The sequence below is a fragment of the Lathamus discolor genome, chromosome 1, assembly GCF_037157495.1.
Source record: "Lathamus discolor isolate bLatDis1 chromosome 1, bLatDis1.hap1, whole genome shotgun sequence".
In the NCBI taxonomy this organism is placed as follows: domain Eukaryota; kingdom Metazoa; phylum Chordata; class Aves; order Psittaciformes; family Psittacidae; genus Lathamus; species Lathamus discolor.
The window spans coordinates 31,837,947-31,863,635 of record NC_088884.1 but is presented as its reverse complement, the minus strand read 5'-3'; the positions used below and the strand labels follow the sequence as shown (position 1 = coordinate 31,863,635).

General features: G+C 37.6%; 1 protein-coding gene across 11 annotated transcripts in view; it reads left to right on the top strand.

Annotated features, from left to right (window-relative positions):
* Positions 1-25,689, top strand: part of MAGI2 (membrane associated guanylate kinase, WW and PDZ domain containing 2) — a 731,950-nt gene that overhangs the window by 206,262 nt on the left and 499,999 nt on the right. For 10 of the 11 annotated variants that reach the window (XM_065666957.1, XM_065666908.1, XM_065666937.1 and 7 more), the window contains exon 2: positions 8,671-8,787. In XM_065666957.1, coding sequence (XP_065523029.1) covers positions 8,671-8,787 — 117 coding nt within the window. Of the gene's footprint in view, positions 1-8,670; positions 8,788-25,689 lie in introns of those variants that run through there. The other variant, XM_065666948.1, reaches the window with a different exon arrangement.

Genomic DNA, 25,689 nt, shown 5'->3' with positions numbered 1-25,689 from the left:
GAGGAAAAGGACATTTGTGTCCCTAGTAGATGAACAGTCAATATTGCAGTATTCATAGAAAAAGAGTATTAAACAGAACAGTCACTTTTCCATCAAGGTGAGGGGCAGTTTCTGTCTACTTTGAAAAGGAGTTGGTTTTACCTATTGCAAAGCAAGCACAGTGTTTGTCCACAGTAAGATAATTTTGAACATATTCTTGTAAGTTCTATTTTTGCTTTAATAGTAAAACTTATAACAGATTCTTCTTGAAGACTGACAACCTATCTATGTAGTTATCAGCACAGAGTTTTAGGAGCAGGTGGCCCAAAGGTGAGTGCAAGAGAGGACTGTAGAGGCTCTGGATGTGGAGAGCAGAGGTGGCTTTGGGTACAAGTAAGATGTGTGTGGTTGGCTCCTGAGGAACACTGTCTGAACATCCCCTTCTTGCAGTTGTTCTATGCATTACATTTACTGCTGCACCAGATGACCCCAAGAGAGGTTGCAGAGTTTCAGTGTTAGATGACTCACGCTTCCAGCACAGAGAACTAAACTGATGCAAAGAGGCATAATTTTGTACCCAGCCAGAATGAATGAGCCCCACATTAGCTCCATTGTTGGTGAGATTAATGCTGTATTTGAGCTTTTTAGAGAAGTCAGTTTGTAGGTGCGTTTTTTTTTCTAATGAACATGTCAGTAAGCAGCAAGCACAGAAGCATGGCTTGGGTTTTTATTTGATTTGTTGGGTTTTTTCAAGTATGTGCACAAAAAGTGTTTTGGTATATTTTAAATATTAAATTAATTTTTAATAATTATTGAATATTGAATATATTATTAATTAAATTATTAATATATTATTAATTAAAAATACTAACTTGAACAATAAAATTCATACTTATGAACTTCTTCCCCTTTCACCCCAACCCCCATTGGTTGTCTGTTGGACATTCGTGGCTGATTCTTTGACCAAAGAACAGGAGATTTCTGTGAGTAGGAGCATCTGAGTGCCGGGTAGTATATGAAGTGAAACTTTGTAAATATGTTAAAATTTCAAGAGAAAAATTCTATCCTTGGAGCTGTTGCTGGGCTCTGTGTGACTTGCAGAGACAGAGTGTGATTTTTTGGCTTTCTTACGTTGTAAGTAAATCTACAATCCCTTACAATTTTTTGTCAAAAACATTCATAAAGGCAGTTATTTCCCTTGTAGTATGTCTTGCAGGACCTTCACAGACTTTTAAATATCTCAGTAGCAGTCAGGAATGTTTGTGTGTAAGTTATCAGTCAAATCAGGTATATACTGGAGGCACCTACAAACAACTGTTTCATAATTAGCTTTAGTGAAGTCCGAAACCAGAGTTTTGAAAAGACAGTTCATTTCCAGTCAGGCTTTGTAAAGAAGCAGCAGTATTCAAACCTCATTTTTGCTATATTTATGCATGTATTAACTAGAACAGAATAAAACACAACTATTCTCAAAAAGACCAAACCGTCCTCTCTGTTACCGGAAGTACAGTGTGACTTTTTTTTTTTTTACCAGCCAGTTAAATCATGCTGTTTCCCAGAATTTCCAGCCAAGAACTCTGCTGGGTGGTCAGTTAGGTGAAGAGAACAAAATAAAGTACCTCTGAATAGTAAAACTACAAAATGGGTTTAGTTGTTAAATGGCAGGTTTTTGAGGTTAATTTGGGAGTGCCTGTCTCAAAGTCAATGTTGCATACTACCAGCAGGCTCTGGAAGGTGCTTTGCATAGCTTCACAGCGTAAGACTGTTTCTGTAGCTGTGAGGACTGGAAGTCTACTGTTGCAATAAGAGCTGAAGTTCAGTAATATGAGATAAGGTACAAAATGCAGATGTATTTGGCTCAGCTGACTCTCCTGCTGACACAGGGTCCCTGTATACTTAGAAACCACATTTTTGTTTCCAGCACAGTGCACACTTAACAGAGGTTTAAGGTTAGCCACAAAACTAGGAAAATAAATCCAGGGCATGATATGCTGTCATAGTATTCCACGGATCTGCATACCCCCAGTGTTGCTGGTCTCATCTTGTTGCTGCTGCACGGTGTCCTGTTGGTACAGTCCTTACCCATGCTGCCCCGGTAGAATGTACCACCAGGGCAGGTGTAACAGTGCTGAACTGAGTCCAGGTTGTCACTAGGCGGTGAGGATTCCTCCATTTCCATTGATTCCTCCATTTCTTCCATTGATCAAAGTGTGCAAATCTCACCTTGTCTCCTGGTCTGAGGATTGACCAGGATCAATATATAAAAGATCAGTAAGCAAAAGTAATATAATCCATACACAAAGAGGAAGACTACAAAATAATAGGCTATAGAACAGAAAGTCATTTTCCTGTCAATAAACTAAGTCTTCAGTTGTTTTTCATCACATATGCCACATGTAAGAACTCCAAGATGAGCATTTTCCTAAAGCATTTACTCTGGAAATTTGTTTAGGTCTCCAGTAAAGGATCATGAAATAGAATGTATTGGAGTAGTCCCAAGTATGACAAAAACTAATTTCCTTCCTGAGGAGTCTAATTTTCTTGCATAATTCCCTCTCATTTCTCCATTACACTTGATATTACCACATGTTCCATGGTGCTGATAGCTCAGCACTGATGGTCTGAGACTTTGCAGATAAGTCTAATGGAAGACTTGGCTGAAGGCAGTGGTGTAAGGCAGGCAGAAATTCAAAGAAGATGCGCAGACTTTAATCAAGGCATAGAAAGGCTTTAAAAACAAAATGTGTAATCTTCAGCCGATGACTGGAGTGTAATGCATGCTTTTTATAATGTGCTGACGATTTGTTGTGCTGTTTTCAGACTACTCTTACAGTTGTTACATATTTTACATGTAAACCTGAAGGAACTTCAAGGGTTGAATATGCCCAATATACAGTGATTAGTGAAATGCTGTCATTATATTCCTCTGAGCACTAGATAGCTTTGTTGAGAATAATTTCCCTTAAATAACAGCTTAGCTGGAGGCTGTATTCCAATAATGAATCCTTGTAAAATCCAGCTGTGAGTTTTGATATTACTTGAGAGAATTTTCATATTCTCTCTTCAAGGTTGCTTTTCTGGTTCCTCTACCCAGTTAAACTGTTAAAGCAGATCATCTCATACTGGTTCAGAAATGTTAAATGCATGACATCTTTAGACATCTTTGTTAATCAAGCACAAAGGTAAGAAATACTTCGTTTATAAAGTATTTTGTACTACAAATATTAGCAATTCATGTGAGTAAAGGTAATAAAAAATCCTCTTTAATTAATGCTTTCTTAATGATAACTTTTTGAAGCTTATCACAATAAAATATCACTGGACTTGTGGGGGAAAAAGAAGTCTGGTGTTCTTGTCCTTAGAGAACCATCTGGAGAAAGAAAGTTTGAGAGAAGAGAGGATGTGGTGGTTAAAATTTCTGACACTTAAAATCTTCTCAATTACTTTAGGGAGCTCACTGTGAAAAGTGTGCATTGGCAGGCATGTTTTGGAGCCCTCATTGATACAGGCTGTCTTGTAGCTGGGTAGTCCCTGTCCCTCACTGCTGCTCAAGCTGACGTTGCTGGTTTCTGTGCATACACCAGCGTAGAGCTGTGTGGGTCTGAAGAGCAGGACTGGAGGAAGGGAATTACAGATCACCTCAGGTTAGGCTGTATGTGCCAGAAAGAAAAAATAATAGAGATTTTTACTGGTAAGCGGGCATGGTATCACTGAACTGATGGGAAGGACTGGGAGGGGTTGCATATAGTAATTTCAGGTATTCTGACTCTTACTGGACCATTAAAAAATACTCAGAAATTACCAGTTAAATCAGGTGCACACCTTTTTGTTTATGATGGCTGTGATTGTCTTGATACATCCTGGAGAGACTAAAAAAAGAAATAATTACTGCAGCTACTTTCATGGGCAGAAGACTTTTTTATCTCATCGTTAGAGAAAAGAACTAATAAATTAGATTATTCCTGATACCTGGTTTAAAGAATTCAGGCTGCCATTTTGGCTACTGATTGAGTTAGATCATCTGTGATGATGTTAGTCCAGCACGCACCAAACTGCATGTCTTCTTCTGAAGAGGTGCAGAAGAAACTTGAGCTGTTGTCAGATATCCATGGAGGCATATTGTAGTATTTATATAAAGCTCCACGTAGCACCTGAGTCAATATTTAGGATGAGACTCTCCAGTAGAATGGTCCTACTGAAGGTGGTGGAAGCCTGGTCAGCCAAGGTATTTGACTTAGGAAATATATGTCTTAAATTTACAGTCAGAAGTGGGAGCTTGTTGAAAACAAAAAGGGGCACAGATTGATGCAAATAGGGCAGTAGAAGAGGAGAGGTAGTTTATACTAAATGTTTATGAGCTTGTTTGCTTTCACAGGGTACAGATCCTAAGATATTTCCTTTATTTTCCTTAAACACAGGTCATGTACAGATGCAAATTTTGATGCAAGAGTCTTGCTTGCTCATAGGTATTTTTAATGAGGAATTTTTATAGAAACCAGGGAAACCAAAATATTTTTGAATTTTAATCCCAGAAATAAAATATTGAAGGCAAATTATTTTTAGCTGAGATGGAATTGATTATGCTGTTAAAAAAGCCCCAAATAATTTACCCCGCCAGGTTTTGGGAAGTCAGTTCACTGGAAGGTCATGCTACAAGATGAGAAAATACTAATGGGTGAATATTCAGAAGTGTTTGTTGAGAAGTTACAAAAATTGTGGTTAAGGGTAAGAAATAAATTATTGAGAGCTAACACTGCAGGAACAGCAGAAGGGATGCTCATGTTTACAACTGGTCCTTCACTGAAAAATAGAACACAAGAGTGGACTCCAGCTGCAGCATCAGTGGGTTACCAAATAGGAAGCCACAAAATAACAGTTACAATATTTAGGGCCACAGAAAATTGTACACCCTCATCCCTGTCATTTTCTCAGAAATGGAAATTATCTTCTTCAGTTTTGAATCTTTTAATGAGCTGCAAGGGATTCAGTACCCTTTTGTATGTGTGGCCTTTACTGTATTTCTTTTCTGATTGGAATTTTCAACTAGATTTTATAAAGGGAAGGAAACTTGACAGAAATTCGTTAAAACACTGTAAAAAGATATACTTAGCTCACTGAATTAAAAAATGTAACATGTAAACAGAGCATTTTTTAGTTCAACCAAGTATATCCGATTTTATAATCTCGGGAATCAAATTCAGTCATGGTTATGAGTTTGCCATTGTGATTGGTAGCTGTACCTAAACCAGACATACATTATGCAAGAGATCATTACCGAAGTATTTAATTCACGTCCTATATTTCCTGGCTAGCAAAGCAGTGGGATTCATTGGAGTGAAATGAAACTGAAACAGAATATAGGCCTCAAGCCAGGGAAAAGGGAAGAAAACATCCCTGCATGGCTGCAGGCTAGTGCATGCTCCATCACACAGTTGTCAGCCTCCTCCCATGGCAGTGGCCAAAGAACATCTTTGATTATGGCCTCTGGGTTGGGTTTCTAAAGCTTGCGCTGTATAATACCTCTGACACACAACAGCTCTTCCTTTCGCTGTCATGCACGGTGAGCAGGATGTAACCTTCATGAGTTTCTTCTCTCTGAACTGCTCCTCCTGAGCCACTGTGCAGCTGCAGTGAGGCTGATGGTGCTTTGTGGCAGGCACCGGCAGTCCCTGAGCATTATTCCAAGCTTCTCCACTGTGCGTTGGCTGGGAATAATAGAAAGCTGGAGGGTTAGGTTCATGTAAGGAATTTTTCGGTGTCTCAGTGGTTTTCAGCGTACTGTGAAAAGAGAAAATAAAGGAAAGTTGAAATTTACAGAAACCAGGTTAGTTGCTTGTCTAACTGGGTTGTATGGGACCACTAATGGAATATAGTTACTGCCTGTAAGAGCAGATTTTCTCTGATTGCTTCTTTTTTATGAACTTACAGTGATACTAAGTTTCTTCTTTCCCTCCAATGTAAACAAAACGATAACATTTTGTGTCTCTTTATTTCATCCCTTTGGAGGACACAGTCCTATTATCATTACTGATGTTATTTGATTTATGTGGTCTGTAACACAAGATCTAATTCACTGCTACTAAATCAAGGCTGCCTCACATACTTGCGAATCACTGTAGTTTCTTGCAAAAAGTCTTACAACCCCATACAAGTACACTCAAGATGTTCTGCTTGCATTAAAAAGATCAAGCTGCTCAAAAGCTCAGGTATTAAAAATACCTGAACAGCACATCTGGAGTCAGTTATGCTTTTGACAAGCAGGAGGTAAAACAAGAAACCTTTCAGAGAAAAGCAGAAGGATGACAATTGGAAGGATGAATTAAAACATTGTATCTGGTCTTGAGAACTCTTGAGCTTTTTTATTTTTTACACTTTCCAAATATAAAATCCATTATTATACCAAGATTCAAAAACAAAGGCAACACGTGCACAAAGAATTGAAAAACATCATATGGGTCAGAAAACAGAATGACTTTTGAAGAAGAAAATCTGTCTATTATGCATGTGCTGCCTGAGGTTCATCTGACTGCTCTTTAAAATAGACTTTGCTAGTGCTACAGTATATACTCAGATATTAATAAAAAAAACATGTTTCCCATGTGCTTGGAAGTTGGGAATTTTCTTTCCTCTGTGCCATATACAGGTATTATTTCTGTTACAAGCTTCTGCTTTTGAATCTGTAACAGATATAAGGCTGTAAGTATCTTCTGTTGTAATATGCATTCTTTGTACTCCAGCTTGGAATACTCAATTTGACAAAAATATCAGGTGATTAGTTGATGAAGTGTTTAGGAGGTTTTGGTGCATTCGTTAGCACATGGTGAAGTAAACAGCTGTGTTTGAAGCAAAAGGCTGTAAATAAAAAATGCACTTTGAGGGTCAGAAATCTGTGTAGGCTCCTAAACTTACTTATGTCATAAGTTGACTGATTCAGGTTTATGTCAGTGGGCAGGCTACAGCTGTTGTTCTCAATCTGGCATTTTCTCAGGCTGCCGGAAAGCATCTACATCACTGGGCATGTTTTCTATATTAGAGCAAGAAGAGCAAAAGCTGCAGGACCTTTACTCTCTGCAGCCAATCAGAAAGGACAGCTGATTCTGAGCAGGAGCCAAGCATCTCTCTGCAGCCTCATATATGTAAGAAATTAGCAGGAGTAGGCATGGTCTGGTCTCCAAACAGAACTCGTTGCTAGAGACAGTGTTAGTTGTACTATAGTAGTAGACTAAGTGGCTCAGCTGGTATCCTGGAAGAACAGAGATCTGTATGGAGGTTCTCAGCCTCAAGGAACTGGGCACACAGGTATTTCTTTGTGTCTGTTATGAGCTGGGATTTTTTCCTTTTCCCTTTTATTATGAAAGTCTGCTTGTTTTTTGCCTTTAGCTAAAGATGAGAGGAATTATTTAGAAGCATTTTATAAGCCTGGAATGAAAGATTTTAAAGTTATTGACAAAGAGCAGCAATAATAAGATTATGGACTTGTAAATGGAAGATAAATAGGAATAGCTGTAAGGAGAAATATATTTTATTTTATACCCATTTGTGCTTTCAGTGACTTTCAAATAATTACTTAGGAATGTTATTTGTCCCTTTTTACAGGAAAATCTTTATACATTCTAAGTCAATAAGACTTTTAACAGAGGGTTCAATAGCAAATGCCATTTGAAAAAAATGTTTTAAGGTTGAATGCATGAAGCAACAAGTTAGGGATCTATGTCCTTGCAATTTTTCATCTCAGGAATACCTGCCATCACTCAGTGTAGTAATGATTTTCTATATTTTTCTTATGTCAGAATTTCAGAGAAGGCATAAATGGAGTTATTTATAGACTCTTTTCCTATAATTATAAATGTGATCCATATTCAAGGTTAAAAGAAATGCAGAGGGTCTACGTCGGGAAATGTTAATTAATTGTGTTGGGTTAGATTTATAAGTATGCCTTTAATAGTGGAACATGATACACCAGTGGCTAAACCATACTTTAATTTGATTTGACCTAAAGTTATAATACCATTTTTTCCTAAAGTTACAGTAAAAGTGGCAAAACTAGGGTTTCTTTTTTCCATGTTTGCAGTGTTATGCTGAGATGCTGTATTACAAGTGGTTGTTTTCAGTGGTGCAAGTAAAATATGTTCCCTTGTTTGCTGTAGTATCTTTTTCAGATGTGAGTGCTTTGAAATAAATAACAAGACATTGTATTGTATTTATATGACCATTAAGTATAGCTGTAGTTTCTCCTGGTTACACTTGGACTGAAAACACCAGACATTACAGAGATGTTTTAAACCAATATTTTTTTTTTGCTTAACAGGCAGGTGGGGAGCTGGTACAAGGTCATAAGGAGCACAATACCTAATGATGTATTATTTAGATATGTATGTATATAGGTATAAAATAACAGTGTGGTTCAGTTTTGTGCATAAAAATTACACCTTTTTCTATAATCCTATATGTATTTTCTGAACTGTACAGAGTTATCCAATTGACTTTAACTGTATTTAACCTTTGCAATTATCTACTGTAGATAATACTATACCAACTGTATGCCTTAACCAAAACCTCTTTGTGCTTCTGTCATCCATCGAGACAGAAACATGAATGAAAATGAGCTACTGAGACTTTACAAGTGATGCATTGCTTCCATTTAAGTGATGTATTTTTAAATCATGCTTTCATTTGTCTTTTCCTTGACAGGAGGCATTGTTGATAAGGACCTTCGTCACTACCTCAATTTGCGGTTCCAGAAAGGTTCGGTAGACCATGAGCTCCAGCAGATCATAAGAGACAATCTCTACCTCCGCACAGTGCCATGTGAGTAAGGTGGAGATGAACAAATCTTTCTTCTTAGTGGCAACAGGCTATCTGAATTAAAGCTGCTGAGGGCATCCACAAAGCGTGAAGGAGTAGACTGTAGATGAAGCAGTCTACCTGTAAATAGAGTTGTGGCTTGGTTCATGTCTTCCATGTTACTGCTGAGAAACTGAGCTGTGTAATGGTGAATTAATTTCTGAAAGCACATAGTGTTTTCAGTGTTGTAGCTCTTATAAACTGTGGCTCTAGAATTATAATCTTTCTCTTCTGCGGTTTTAGAAAGCACAAAGTCAAAAGACCTGGGCTGGTTACATTGATGGCCAGCAGAGATAGCTTGATTTGCTCGTATTTCACCATATTATATGTTTCATAATAGTACTGTGGGGTTTAGAATGCAATAGGGCAACAGAGAAAATACAGACTAGGAAAACTGGTTGTTTAGGTGCAGCAGGCATGGCAATGAAAATTCATATTCTCTTCCATATGTGTTCTTTTGTTGTTGCATAAGTCAATAGTTTGTAATTTAAAATATTCTGAAATCTCTAGAATAATTTTTGTAGTTATTGACATTATTCACCTGTGCCTGCCGTGGACATGAAATTAAGCAAAGTAACCTAAGCCATGCCCTCCTCTCAGGGCCATCCCTTTCAGAACAGATTTACTTGTCTGATGGACAGTATATCACTTAAAATGGACTGACGGTCCATTATTATTCCCTCATAAAAATAATTGCTTAGTAGACAAAAAATGGGCCTTCTGGTTTTGGCAAGAAAAGGGTGCACCTCAGAACTTGCAATTTGACACTGGAATGACAGACAGAGGAAGGTATACTGAGTAAGTAACTTTGCTATTTATATGGTAATGAGTGGATGCTCTTTGAAAGCTATGTTATTTTGAATGCTAATGTATGTTTTTTCTTTCATTACATTAAAGAATGGAGACTCGAAAAGCTCCACCAAAAAAAGATGCACATTTCCCTTTTCCCATTTCGCTTGGCTTGAAGATAAATACAGTTTTTAATTTCAGGAGTTCCATTTGTTCCTGATTAGAAAGAAGGTGGAGAAAAACATTAAAAACAATACCTGTATGCAGAAAATCAAACCCATTACATTTATGTGAGATTTATGATGAATTAGGTTTGTCTGAAGGTACTGAGAAACATCACAGTTGAAGTGCGAATGCAAGTACAAATTTGTTTTGAGATTAAGTACCACTTCTTAGGATATTTCGGAGGATCTTTAGCATAGAAAGTTTATAGACTATATTTAGTCTATAGACTATTATAGTCCCAGCCCCTGCTTGTTAATGATGGAGATCAGATTAAAAAGGAAAACACAGCAATACTGCAACTACTGCATGTGTGCAACAGATACTGTCTGATGGCACTATGGGCGTTATGAGTTGGGGCTTGTTTTGGCTTTAATCAAGGCAATAATAAAGGGTTCTTGTTTCTCAAGTGAAAGGCAGTACTCAGAAGCAAAAAGTACTCCTTCGAAAAGTAGCAGTACAATCACGAAGACCTCAATTTGAAACCTATAAACACTTAATACTACCTTTCCTTTCTGCTGACTTCTCCATCTTCTCTATCATTTTACGTGGTTATATTCATAGGTCATTATCATATTACATAGTGAGCATCTTTAACTAAGAACCTTTGCTCAGTGCAGAGGGATGGACTAAATGGCCTTTGAAGGTCCCTTCTGAACCAAACTATTCTGTGATTCTGTGATTTCAAAAATAATAGTGTTGCAAATGACAGCTGCCAAATTGCTAGGTAAGCAGAGCTGGTTTTGAATAGAGTGGAAGACTTTTCAATAGAGGTGGTAGAAAAGAGTAGAACAAAGTAGTGCACAAGTGGCACATTTTCTTTGAAATTTTCTTGAACATTCTATGAAAGTAGCCCTTCTGAAATGTGGGTGCTTTAAAATAAAGAAACGAACAAATGCAGAGAGGGGAGTTACGTGGTTAGCTAAAGAAGTTCCCGTAATCAAGTAGATGTAAAGGTCATCATCGTATAGATTGCAACCCAGCTTTCCCCTAAATCATAATGTCAATCTTTTTTAATGCAATTTTATTCTATCTCCAGCATTCATGTTTAGGAGGGAAAAAGTTTTCACTAATTTTGTTTTTTTTCATATAATTTAACTTATTTTTGAATCCTGAATTTACTTGAAGCTCTGTACATAGGCTAAATGTAATGGTTAGGTGTCCAAACACTGTATTTTAGAACAGGTGGGGAGATTACTGCTATGCAGCACTGATATTTAACTGACTATACCGTTGCCTACAAGTTCACTTAATGAATACAGACTAAACATATACTTACTACAAATCTTGTGCTGGATGCCAGCAAAGCAAAAGCAGCATTCAATTTGGTCAAATTCTTGTGCAGAAAAATAAAAAGCCAACTAGAGGCAGCATAGCCTTTAATTCCAATGACCAGGTTGTAACACAAAGAGGAAAAAAAGTCTGAACAATAAGTGGCAACATTTTCCCTTTAAAAATGCACCTACAATCTTTCTTCAGTTATAGAGATAGAATTGTCAGTGAATCCAGGAGAACCTTTGTAAGAGTTCTTGACCCTGGGTTTTTACTGTTCTTTGCTCTTTGTTCAGACTGACAGCACTGGCCCTAGTAGTGCAGAGGTATTGATCACTGGTTTCACAGCCTTCCAGGTCAAACTAAGACATCTTTCACTTATATTAAATTAGTGAGTATACTCTGAAACTAGGAAGCAGAGAACTAAATCCATACCTGTTTTAAATCGGGATAAGCCAAATGCAGCTAGAACAGGTAAGTCAGTACTTACTGGATAAGGATTTGAATTGTACATTGTACAATATACAGGACCATCCCTGTTTGGACCTAAGGATGGATGGGCCAGAATCTCATGGTATGAGGGTCATGGATCAATTCTACCCTCAGAAACTGTAGCTTCAGTGGATGTGGTGAATTCTTTTGGTTTGTGATACTTCTCTATTTTTACTAGCGCAGTGCCACTCTCTTAACAAATCAGAAATGACCGTGTAACCCTCAGAGTCGAATGCTGCCTTCCGTAAGTGGTTGCAGTTTTCAGTGCCATGTGAAATTGATTTTCCCTGCATTGTCAACAGGAATTACACACATATATCCCAGGGCAGAATGTGCGATTGTATTTGCAGTAGTTGAGATGCAGCCGTTAACTAGCTGTGTCCCCAGAGCTGTGTGACAGCAGTAATGAAACTGATACATAAACAAGAAAAACAAGAAGAACTTCTGTTAATTTGAAGCTGAGTTAGAAAAGCAATAAAGCTGTCACCAGACAAGGTCAAGAAACTGAAACTTTTTTAAAGATACAGTATTGCAAATGATATAAAAGAAAATACGCGTTCTGGAGAAGGAAGACTGGGCAGTGGTCTTCTGTCAGGACACAGCTCTGGTTTTAATGCAAGCAGGAGGACTGGACTTCAGGTGTTGGTAAACCAAAAGTAATAAAGGTGACAAATACGCTGAGCATCTCGGGGAAAACAAACAATGACAAAAGGCAGTTCTGGGGGAAAGAATGGTTCGTAATTTTCCAAGTTCAGAAGACACAAAGAAAGTTTTTTCTTGTGCATTTTCTTCCCTTTTGTCTATTCTGTGGCATTTTAGCATAGTTTTCATACCCTAAGTTTATTCCTGAAGTTATTTAGGAGCAGTAAACCATTGAGGTTGTCCTAGAACACAGAAAAATAGCCATGGTAAGAAGCGGTAGTTGTTAAATACAGGTAAGAGTATCTGACCCTCTCTGTCCAAGTCCAGAGATCTGGAGAAAGGCCATGAAACACATGTAGGACTCTGAATGCTCTAGGCAGACAACTTTATCATGCTGCACCCTGTGCTTAGTAGTGCTGGCAGCAAACTGCAGTTGCCGTGTGGGCAAGCAGCTTTCCAGTCTTCACTAAAGTGTGGGGAGAGAGAGCTCTAACTCTTGTGTCATCACAGGAATAAAGCTTTGAGGAGTATATGCAAGGAGAAAGCAGTTTTGGTAGTGATAGTCATCATCAGACCTGTCTCCTTTGATGTGTTCTTCCAGGCAATTTCAAGTTCCATTTCTTTAAGAGCTGGCAAAACAGAGCAGCTGTGGTTGAAAATAGTCTGTATGTTTCCTTCCCAGACAGGGAATATGAAATGATAGTGGAAGATACAGTGATTAAACAGCACTGTAAAACGTCAAACAATGACAAGCTGATTCATAAAAGTAAATCGTCATCTATTAATTTGAAGAGATTCTCATTGGTATCTTCTGGGATATAACGTCAGATTGACAGTCGCTCCAGTTTATTACTCTATGCCAATCACTGATTTACACCAGTGGAGGATGCAGTCCAGAAATGTATCCTCTACAGTAATAATGTGAAATTATAATACAAAAAACCCCAAACAAACCCCAAACCAACAAAGTAAAAAACGAATAGTGCGAATGAGAAAGTTTCCTTTCTACTCTTTGCATTTAGAAAAAGAACATAATGATGAAAGACTGGAGAGAACTCTGTGTGTCTCAGGCTTACTGCACTGGATAATGCAGTATTGCTATTAACACAGAAGTCGTGAAGGAAGGAGGGTTTATTTAAGACGTTTGTGAGCAACATAGGAAAAAGGGTCAGTGTGTGACAGCCACATGCAATGTGTAAGTGACCAGGAGCAAGAAATGAAGTTGTAACGTGTAGCAGTTTCCCACATATCAAACAGTGATAATGATCCCTCCTTTTGCTAAGTTTACCTATTGACATTATGATTGCTCTTTGTTACGTTATAGTTTACACACTGAACTCTAAATATGAAACCTCTGAACACTTAAGAATATCTTTCATTTCTCCTGTGACTTATTTTTTTTAATCCATCTTCTGTGAATAATTACATTCTTGGATCATTTTGAGTGACTTTAAATAAAAGCCACATTTTCAAATGTGGTTTTATTCTATTTTAGTATAATTTGGTCAATGTATAAATAAATGTAACCTACATGCTGCATTATTGTCTGTGTACTGTTGAGATGTTATAGATTACAAGGTGCTTCTGTTTATTGTCTAGTCCTTTTCCAGAAGAGGAAGTTTGTGCAATGTTTTTGTTTTGTTTGGAGTTTTTTTAGCTGGACTTGGTTTTATTTGTCATATATGGCAAAGCTAGTGTCAGTGGCTTACATATTTTGAGACAGTGAAGTCAACAAAATATGTGTCTACTTGAAGTAGGAAATGATGCAAGATGGTGAGGGCACTCAGCCACAGGAATTCAGTCCACACTTTCATCCCTGGAGAAGTCCCCATCTTCAGAATAAACATGGTCTTTTCCTCCGGCAGAGAAGTATATTACATTAGGAAACCATAGTCATTCAGAGTCTTCTTCATGGGTACTAATTAGAAGTAATAAGATGTATGTATATTTTAGTTTGATTAGGCTTTCCACCCATACCCCTCCTCTCTGGGGTTGGAGCTAATAGGGGTTAGCATAGTTTCTATTATTTCTAATACCTTGTTATATTAGTCACTATGAGAGTGATAATAATGAGTAAATACTGAAGGAAATCCCAGTTACATAGCCAGATTTTCATCTGTGGTTTCTGGCTTTCAAGCTGAAGAAAGAGTTACAGAAGTCAGGTGGGTGATAACCCATCTCAGAAGCTCTCTGTGTGTAGTTCTGCTGCTCTGAATAAGAATGTGAGATATAGTTGACTAATCTATATTTGGATGAATACAATGCCTTTCAAATTTTGTTTGTGAAATACTTTGTTCCTCTTCTAAAAAGTACATAGCCAAGAGCATTGAATGCTCTGGGAGGGGAGTGTGTGAAACAGGCTTGCCCATGGTTTCATGTTTTTCTTCTAAGTTTGTTCAGTGTCAAAAGTATCTTTCAAAAGTGGAAATTCAATGCAGAGTTTTGTTCTTAAAATAAACAAATTAGGAAGTCCAGATACTGTCAAACTGGCAGATCTTTTAACTGACATTGTATGGAACTGTTTGTTAGGATAAAATAACCTCTGCTTAGCACACCATACTGGGAAGAAATGTCCATATCACTGAAAATAACAGTAGCTAACATTAATGACTATTCTGTTCTTTCAGATAGCATTAGTTATTGCTTACACTTGACTTCGGCTCAGAATAGAACCATGCAGAGCTCTAGGGAAAAGTGTATCTACTAGAGCATGCCTCCAAGGTGGATTTAAAGCAGAATCATTGGCAAGCACATTCAGCCTTTTTTGTATCTCAGGCACAATAAACCAAATCATGTAATTACATGAAATGAGGGCCCCACTGCACTATGTGCAGCACAGCCATGTGTGCTACAAGATGAGGAGGAGGTCAGTGCTTCAAATAACTGACAGCCTCAAAAGGCAAAGAGCTGTTAACAAGTGAACCTACAGTAGAGACAGTGTCCCGAGTTGATTTGCATGAGGTGGACTGGTGGTTACACTGCTACCTGTAGACCTTGCTTTCTTTTCCACTGCTACGTTTAATATTCCTGATTAGCTTCTGGAAATGCTCAAGATACACTGACCTGTTTCTCTGAAGATGCTGGGAATATCTGGTTAAAAGAGATTGGCTTATGCATCTTTGTATTGACTTTTCCATGTTATTTTATGGGTTTTTTGTCTGTTTTATAGCAGGGTGGTAAAGATTACAGTCAGCACTGTGCTGCCTCTCAGTCAGTGGGTACAAAGCATTGCTTGGGCTTGGAGCATGTTTTAGGCTGCAGGCATTGTGTTGCCTTCAGTGGGAAGTAGTAGATGAAAAGAAAACCAAGCAAAACACAATTTTATTTATCAAAGTGAATTGTGATTTTATCTTAATTAAGATCTAGGGTAAATAAATGCCCAAACTGTGTCTACAAATAGCAATGCTGGTGGAAAATACTATACTATTTGTTAGTCATGGGAGAGAAAACACATAATTCCTGTCACATTTCTCAGAAATTTCTCAGCTCTACATATTGAGGATATCAGCACTCAGCTATTCAGTGACTAATACATCTTTTTAAAATACTTATCTTAAAATAACATGTATCCAAAGAAAATAAATGCTGTTCAAGATGAAGGGGAGATGGAATGTGTCTGATGTGGTATAATTGCAGCATGAAGTAAGAATAGATGTAACAAAATAAAGGGCAGTCATTGTGTACTACATATGATATTACAGCTTTAATGTCCCATAAAACTTCGTGTGAAGACATTAGGATATTGCCATTGGCTGTACAGTTATGAAAGAGATCCTTGCACCCTTGCATCCTTCTGTAAGAAGCTGAGACTGTTAATTCTGCTCCCTATTTCCATTCTTTCCATTCCTGCATTCCCACCTTTCTGCTCCCTTAAACACCACACTTTTCTCTGCCGTTTTCAAAATCAGATAATCCAAAATCAGTAATTTATTTTTTTCCTACCACAGTGCCAATAGAAATTGTTTGTATAATTGGTAGTCCAATGCACTGCCACCTGGAGAGCTGATATAATGCCACTAAAGTCTCTAGAAGTTTCTGCAATGAAAAAAGGGCAGGAAAAAGTTCTGAAATTGCAAACCCCACCATTTTTAAACAGTTTTTCTCAAAAGGATATCACATATCTTACTGAAGTGATGTTTAATGGCATTTGATTTAAAGACTGAAATTTCTAGCACATAGCTTGAGTTGCAAATCATACCTGTCTGTGATTATTTATGTGTGATATAGCACATGCATAATGCCATATGAGAAGTTTAGTTACAGTATGTGTGCTAATTGCCCCAAGAATCAATTCATGTTTCTTTAAACTTTGAGGAGGCTGTCTGGTGTTGCAAAATGAGTTCTCTAGTTCACATGATACTAAGAGGTTAAAGGATAATGGCAGTTTTAAATGAATTTTGATGATGGCACTAATCTTATTTGTTACTTGAGAGCTAGCAGGAGACTAGAGGGGCAATAGCATCAATCTGATAAAGTGCCTTGTCTCTGCAGAAGAACAGCAAATAATAGAAGAGGCCACAAATAACTTGTTGTATAGGTCATAGCTCTTGCCTCGCCTAAAGCAGTTTGAAGTTTGGGTAGAGTCTGTATCTTCTTACGACAGTAGGCTTTTTGCAGCCTGAAGGTTTTAGATGCACTATTGACATGTTTCCTCAAACAATAAAACTATCTTTGAAATTTGAATTATGAATGTGATTAACAAAAGTTGCAGCATTATTGGATATAAGCATTCCTGTGATTTCTAAACCATTATTTATTAAATGATCTTTCTGAATTGCCTTCTTGGTATTAAAAGATTTAAAAAAATAATTAAAATAAAGAGAGAAGGAATGAAGATTAAAGAGGTGCTTTTTAACATATGAAGAGTGAATAAGGTTTGGTTTCACCAGTAGGGACGAGTTTAAGTTACAGTTTACTGCTAGAAGACTGTTACGAGGTAAACTGTTTTCTGCAAGTCCTTTTCCTTTTGTTTCCTTTCATCCTTAAGGTACCACTATCCTGGTTTTGTCCTGTGACAGTTTGTCACAACTTTGTATTTCTCCTGTATCTCCAGGTTTTTACCTAGTGCACTTTTCTTTTCCCGATGTATTACTGTTATTCACACATCAACCTCTTGATTAGCTATCAGTCTAATATGGATTATTCAAATTGATCTGTCACATTTATTTCAATGATTCTGAATAGGGAAATGTTCTTACTGTGGAGATGGCAGAAATATAGTTTGGCTTAAAAAATAATTATAATAATGTGGAGGTTCCAGATTGTATTTCAGATGAAAACAACAATTTGGATTTAAACGCAGTATAGTCTTGTAATTTCAGCTTTAAGATTCCTGTCTTTGAATTATAAGCAATTGGCATGGACATATATAAAAGGGTCTAGAAAACAGTATGATTTTCACTTAAGAGATTAGATATTTTTAGTATTAAACTTCATAATAGTGAATTGCATGTGCTGTAATTTTATCAGTTTATTTCCTTTGTGTTTTGTTGAAAATAATCAGTAATACATGTGATATGTGACTAAAACGTTTCTATATTGTTCATAAAAGTAGTGGATTATATTATGTTATGTTAGTTATATTTATTATATTATTATGTTATATTTATTGTATGTAGGAAAGAATGAAATTCACTCTAGGCTGCTGATATTGCAGTCTGTAGTGGCCTTTAGCTAACAACAAAATGCACACCACCACTCATTCCAAGTCGACTGTATTTTCTGATTCCCATTTTTGGTTTTGATTGACTGATAAGCTTTCCTTTTTAACTGATACAGGTACTGATGTGAGTTCTTCAGCTTATATTGGTACTGACTTGACTAGATACGTCACCTGTCATTCCATCTTGGAGAAACACAGAAGCATCATTGCTTTTTTCAAACTTTAAATCAAAAACACCCTACACCTTCTAGCAAAACTAGAATATTTTGGTTTTTTTTTCTCTCTGAAGAAGTAGTGGAGCACTTCCTGTAAAGTTTGATCACAGCTGTGTCAGGAACCAGGCAGTAGAGCTCTGTCATGCTGGTATTCCTGCTACTAGTAGCAGCATCTGTGAAAAATACTCATCTCTGTTCCTTTACAGATGTTGTGCATTGTCTTCCCCTAAAATGTTGAGTGACTCTGAGCAATCTGGTGGGTTGGTGTCTTAACTCCAAGCCTTCAGCAGCTGGGCAAGGAAAGGAAGCTTATGACTTGAAGCTGTAGGTTTACCCAGGTTGGAGAAAGTGGCTTATGCCAAGGCTAATGCTTAGGTGGTAGAACTTTTTAAGTCTAGTCCATACAATAAGCAACGCTCTTCCCTAAATATACCTCAAAGTTTATATCCTGTAGATAATCTAGTACAGCTGCTTTCTCAAGGATAGGATAAAAATAAGACAGGTTTCATATTTCTCTCTTTTTCTGTGAAGAGATGGTGAAATATACAGCTGAGCAGCAAGTCATCCTATTCAGGATTTTGTTAAAGGAACATGTGAAATAATGTAGAGCTCATCATCCATTACCAAAGTCTATGAGTCAGTTTTGTAGAATGAGGTTACCTATAATACACGTATTATCTAATCTTTAGTTATCTTTGTGTACTTCAAAAATAATGATAATTTCCTACAGTCCTTCAAAACTTTATCATCAGTTACTTTTATCTGCAATGCAAGTCCATCTTCACTTGTACCAAGATTTAGGCACCGATTCACTACTGTTTAAGTACACACTTAAAATTGTCCTGACTCAGAAACTGAGTAATCTGAGTTTTTAAGGCTGTTGGACAATAGTTGTCATTCTGGGTTTGTACTTTCTAATACAGTGTCCTGAAAGAGAACTATGATTTTGTTAAGAAAATCTTCCCTTTTATCATCTTCAGAAAAAGAGAGCATTTAATTACTCCTTTCATGTCATTATCCTCAATTTGCATCTCCCAACTCTGATATGTCTGGTAGGCTTTTGTAGTGATTTTTACTTTTCAGACTTGGAATTCTGAGTAAAATGCAGGATTATTTCTGGTCTCGATCAGAGCTGTTCATTCTGAACTGGAGAAAAAAGGTAGAAGAAAGGCCAGGATATCTGCAAGATTTATTAGTGACCATGCTTCCACCAGCTTTATTTTTTCCAGAAGAATATTTGAAGTCCATGAGATGCTGTGTTTCTAAGAGACTTTATTTTGCCTTCTAAGTTGAGGAAAATATCCAAACACTATGCTTTGAAGAGTTTATTTTTGTTAAGTAGTTCATATTTCATTGAAATTCTAAAAAAGTTCTGAAAAAGCAGAAAAGTCTAAAAAGGGAAGGCTTCTGCATGCTGCAACTATACTGTCTTTGTCCCTCTTTTATAAAATGTGAAGACTTCAACAACAATAATAAACATAAAATGTTTGTTCTTGTATAATCCTCCATTAGCATTATAAAAGAGAATTATGAATAAAGATGTAAGTTTTGTGGTTTTTCTTGTTTTTAGAAAAGGTTACAGATATAAGTTCTCTCTTCTACAAAACGAAGAACCTTAAGAAGACGAGCGTAAAGGAAAATGGAGAAGATAAAGTAGAATGGTTTGTTATGAAAACAAAAGTCTTTGCTTCTTTGCCTGATGTGTTTTGCCCATCAGACAGTGGAGTGGCCTAAAATGCAGATGTATCACATGGGAAACTAAAGTGCAGTTTTGTCCTTTAGCTCAGTACAGACCTTGAAAGTGACGTTGTCATTTTTCAATCAGGTATTCATGCAGTGAGCAGCGTGCACATATACCAACACTTCCATAAGGCTGTGCCAATGATCTATCTCTTTTTGGTAACTTTAGGTCAAGTGAACCTAGTGAACAGCTTCAAAATTTAAAGATTGAAACTCTAGAAATAAAGTTGCAATGTTTTGTACTAAAGGAACAACCCTTAGAGAGGTGCCTTTCAAGGTCATGAGTAAAAATACCTTAAACATTCACTTTCATTTATAAAAAGTAAAACTTCCTTTATAAATTCCTTACAGCTCATTAGTTACTCCAACTTTCTAATAGTGATTTTCAGTGGGTTTGGAAACATGAAGGGGTTGTCCGTGTTTAAATGCATCGTGGTTAGAGGTCACATCATGCTCTCATAGGAAGGCAAGAGTCTTCCTGACTTGGGCAAGAGCTTCCTGAAGCTCGCAGCATTGCTGTCATCATTAAAGACATGTTAGGGCATGGACTGCAGTATAAAGTACAGTAACTGGTCTTTTACTCTGCTTTGGAAATGCTTGTACTCATAAACAGTTACCAAAGACTAGACAAAACTGAATTTTAAGAGGATAATCTTGGTTTTGGAGAGACAGCTCTGAGCAAATATCGCACCTCTTATCCTCCCACCAAGTGTCTTTAGTGACCTAGGCCTCTGGGTACAAGACACAGGATTAGACCACGTGGCAATTGTCTGTGAAGCAGTTTGGATGGTGGAAGGAACACGTGGATAGCTTCTGAAGATAAGTTTATAAAGGGTTGTGTGATACATCGAAAATTTCTACAATTTCCTGCTTTTTTTTTTTTTAATACCCATTCTGGAACCAGACCATTTTTTAGACTGAAGATCACCTGAAATCCACTTAAAAAATCATAGAATCATAGAATAGAATCATAGAACAGTTAGGGTTGGAAAGGACCTTAAGATCATATAGTTCCAACTCCCCTGCCATGGGCAGGGACACCTCACACTATACCATGTCACCCAAGGCTCTGTCCAACCGGGCCTTGAACACTGCAGTTAAAAATGCATGCAGTTAAAAAAAAAAAAAAAGGCAGAACTCTTTGTGTTTTATTTCTTGAGGCCTTTTCTGACCTGATTTATTTCCCCATTTCTGCTGTGAGTGATCTTAAAAGGAGGAAGAACACTACCACTTTAACCTGGCTTAGGCATTGAAACTGACTTTACTTAGGCAGTAAAACTGACTAGGTAATGACACAAGCAATGTTACAAGCAATGTTGCATAGGAAATGTACAGAGGCACAATTATAAATTGGAGCACAAATTTAGTGCTCAAGTGAAATATAATCATGAACTTTCATTGAGTTGAAGTGAGAATGACTTTAGTTCTCTATGTCCCTGGTAGAATTTTGTTAAATTACTACAGGCTTTAGCTTTCTGCATCGTGTAAAACAATGCACTGCTTCCCCAGACAGTAGAGTGATGCTTATAGCAGCTTAATTTTATTTCATTATATGATTCCATATAGCATCTGTAAAGATCTGATCTGCACAGCACAAACAATCCTTCAGAGTTAAATGGATCACTGTCATTAGGTCCATTAAAGCACAAAGGACCTCATGCTGCTGGCCAGAAGGATAATGAAAGGTGTAAGAGTTACATAGACATAAGAAAACCGTAAGTAATTATGGAAACCGACTTTCAACCTGATTATTCCAGAATTCATGCACAGAAGGCTCTTCAGTGTTCTGGCACTGCGTTCTTCCAGTCCACTTTTGTTCTGGTGCAGGATCACTGCACAAGGTTGAAAATGTCTTTTCTTCCTGTTGGGTAGTCCATTATAACTGTTTAATGTGTGCTTACAGAAATGGCTTCTAATTTAACACTGTAACAACGTTGAAGGAGGAGAGAGAAGAGCATTTAAAAATGGGTTGGTCTATATTTTGGCTCATACTGTGTACATACACCACTGTTCAGAGCTGCTCTGATACCCCTGAGTTGTGTACTGTCCCCATTCAGATCATGTTGTGCAAAACTGCAGTGTGTAGCAGGCAGAGAAATGTGTGTCTCCATACAGTACTCTATACAGTGATGTAATCTCCCTTCATACCCCAATTCTCCTTTCATGTCCCAAAGAGACCACAGAAAATGTGGGAACACCTGAAAGGCAATTTCCTTGCCCAGTATGGGGTAGCCAGCAACAATAACAACACAGTCCTACCCCTTTTGAGATGATGGCTGTGCTAGAAAAATTACATAGAGATGAACAGAAAATTTTGATCCTGCAGACTGATGGGAAGGGATTTATTTCCCTTCATCTACGCTTATCAGAACATGACATAGTTAAATGTTGCATTAGCTTTGTTTCCAATGACACGTGCTGCGAAGTGTGAGATGAGAAAACTGATTCTGAGTGATATAGCCCAGTTTTCACTTCTGGGAGCTGAAGAATATCACACCATTTCGGCAAACATTGTTCTGCAGCTATTATATCAAAGTAACCGTAAGACTTTTAAAATATGTCCCTTAGTGCACGTGTGGGAGGTTTTGTTGGTTTTTGTTATGTGGAGGATTTTTTAAAAGATTGGGAGTTAGAGTTTGGGTTATGTTCTTATGTCCTTGGATAGATTCATGATTCTGGGCCGCTGCTTTGTTAAATCTGGGACATATACTCCTTCTCTTCACGTGTGACTAAAAAGCTTGAGCAGAGGTTAACAGCCACAGTCCTGTAGCATGGGAGAGACTAGTAGTAAAGAGAGTTCAACCTCACCTTCCCATCACTCCAGCTCCACAAATGAGTTCTGCAATAGCGTAGGGAAGAGATGAGAACAGACGATCAAGTCTACTCTTAACTACATGAGTTCACTCATCAAGGCTAGAAATACATGAGCGTAACTTGACTGTTCATTCTCTGTAGGCAGCGTAAACACCAATATCACTCTGCTAAGAACTGGATCTTGTTTGCCATCCACAGAGACAAGGATTTGGTTCTTTGTATTTCACTCTATCCATGAATACAGTAGTGCTGCAGTAATGCTGTTGATTGGATATAATGCTGTTGATTGGATATAATGCCGCTATTGTGTATTGTTCATACAGAACACTTAAATGATAGGTCAGGATTTTGCAAGATACTTCAGATAAGAAATGCCATAAAAGTGAAAATTATTAGTATCAAAGTTGGTTGATGATTTAAAGAAATAGCCTGTTTTACATAAATGCAGAGAAAAGAAGTTGAGAACTAAATAAAACACTTATTTAACTTCTATTTTTTTCCTTTTTCAGTTTCATCTGGGTTTTTTTTTCCTCTTTATTGTATTCAAATGAAAATTCAGTGCACGATAAATAAATTGCACAATTCAGTTTCTTTCTAAAAAGGCTGACTTTTTCTATTCACTAGTGTTTGAATCTATGTAAATGTTCTATTGTGATATATGTTGTTGCCTATTCATACTGCCTGCAGGTATTGTATTCATAGAATCATAGAATCGTTAAAGTGACCTTAAAGATTATCTAGTTCCAACCCTCCTGCCACAGGCAGGGACACAATGCATGTAGAGGGAAGGCATGGATTGCAGATGTAAGGGGATCCATATTTCTTGGTGAGCTGCACACAGCATCCTGTGAGATCGAGGTCTGAAGTGTAGTACTTGCAAGGACTTTGGTAGAATAGGGGACTTGGAGCATGTCAAAAGTTGTACCTTCCTGATTTAAAAGCTTAATTAGGTCTGCAGCTAGAACTCACCTCATCCCCTTTTGAAACTTACTCTGTACAATGACTTTTAACTTAGTAGTCTTTAGAGTTTCCATTATTCTGAATATATACCAGCAGGCAATTACTCATGTCAATCAGTATAACTTCATTACTGTTGGGGAGTTTTGGAGATTAACACTGTCTCAGGCTTTAACCTTGTTACAATAGCCAGGAAACATGAAGTTCCATTTCCAGATGATTATTGAATGCTAACAGCTCGCTTGATTTCACTGATATAGATTGGCACAAATAGCTCCAATCATTTCTGAGCTAAATATGCTCCTGAAATATCAAAATAATTAAATTGGCAGTTTTGCAGCATTTTTCTATAGATACTTGTAAATTGCTTTGTTCTCCACAATTGCAAAAGAAATTAGGTAAAAGTTTAATCATAGAACTGTGAAAGATTGCAAATGTGAAAAGCAGGAGCTTTATTGTTTTCTTTAAATAATACATTGTAATTGCTAATTTCGTAGTTAAAAAAAGAAACACAAGCCTCAACCTCAAGTTCAAATTAAGAAAACTGCTTTAATTTCTTTTTATGTTTTTGAAAGAATTCACATTTGCAGGCTAACTTTGCAGCAGCAAAGTGCCAGTTGCCGTAATTGCTGCTTGGAAAGGCGTACCTTTGCCAGGGTCACTTCTGTCACTTCCCCTAATTTTTTTCTTTAATCTTTACCTCTGAAAATAAGTGTCATGATGTACCTTAAAGACTATTATAAGCAATAGCATGCCTGAATGCAGCTGTAATTGAAGATCTACCTAATCTTCCTTTTACAAAATTGGTGCAGGCTTCACTGTTAAAACACAGGGTCACCGATGCCTGTTAAAGACAGGGTGAAAAACTGCAATTCTGTGTGATCTCGTTTTCATAACTGATTTTGACTGGGGCCATTTTAGCCCATGTGCATCTGTGTGAACAGGGAGAGCAATAAGACAATGGGCTTGGGCTATGCAGATAGGCAGAAGGTATTCATTTCCTTAAAAGAGAGTGCATGCTGGAGGGATACAGTATATTTTTATGACAAGAGGAGGAAGATCATGTTTTATGTTACCGTTAGTCTGAAGAAATCAGTGATAGCCAAAAGGTTTAGATGAGCAAATGTAAATGATAGGGCTCCATTACTTAAGTGACTTTTTTTGGACTAGGAGCAACTTCTGTAAGAAGGAATTCAGGCTATTCCAGGGATTTCCACCACAGCGCAAGCAGGTAGTGGAAACAGGTGAGAGTGAGTCAGGACAAGAGTTTGGTAAAGAAGACCTAACTAGGGACAGGAGCAGAGAAAAGAGAATGAGAAAAAATAGAGTTGGCAGTGACAGAAGATGAGACGATGGAGAGGAGATTCAGCCACTGAGATCTGACCTCTTTCTGGAAACTGTGTAAACAGCCTTTTGGTCAGTGGAAAGGCTGAATTATACTTTGTAGATGAAAAAGGACATGAGAGGTAGAAAATATAGTACAAAATGGCTTTTGCAGTCAGCAGGATGAATGTGGCAGGTTGAGAAGCACGGAAGAGAGGAGAGGAGCCAGGAAAGTGGCTAATGGAGTTGGTTTATGGCTCAGCTGTAGATGACAGCAACGAGCAAAGGGGAGAGGAGGGAATATGGCATTGAACAATCAGAAAGGGTAGATATAGGAGACTTCAAAACAGAAAGAACAGAGAACATGACAGACATCCCCAGCCTGGACCAGTTCAGGATAGGGATTGTAGGAAAGTTAAAAGCCTTGGTGAGAGAAGACGGCTGCCCAAACAATGCCTGATGTCTGCAGATATGTTGGTAAGACATGAGATTCCTCTGGAAATACTGGCTCCATGTGATCTAATGAGATGGTCTGGGAGGTTGCAGCCCTAGCATAGGCATAGGCAGGGGTAGTACAGCTGGTGTTTAAGGTACAGTGCCATACTGACATTGCTCTCCACATTCCTGCCCAAACTGAGCAGGTTGAACTTGTGTACACTTGCATTCATTTATGCTGATTTTCTGCATGAGAACTAATAATCAGAAGAGAATGAGGCGAGGCTGCAGTATCCTGTGGCC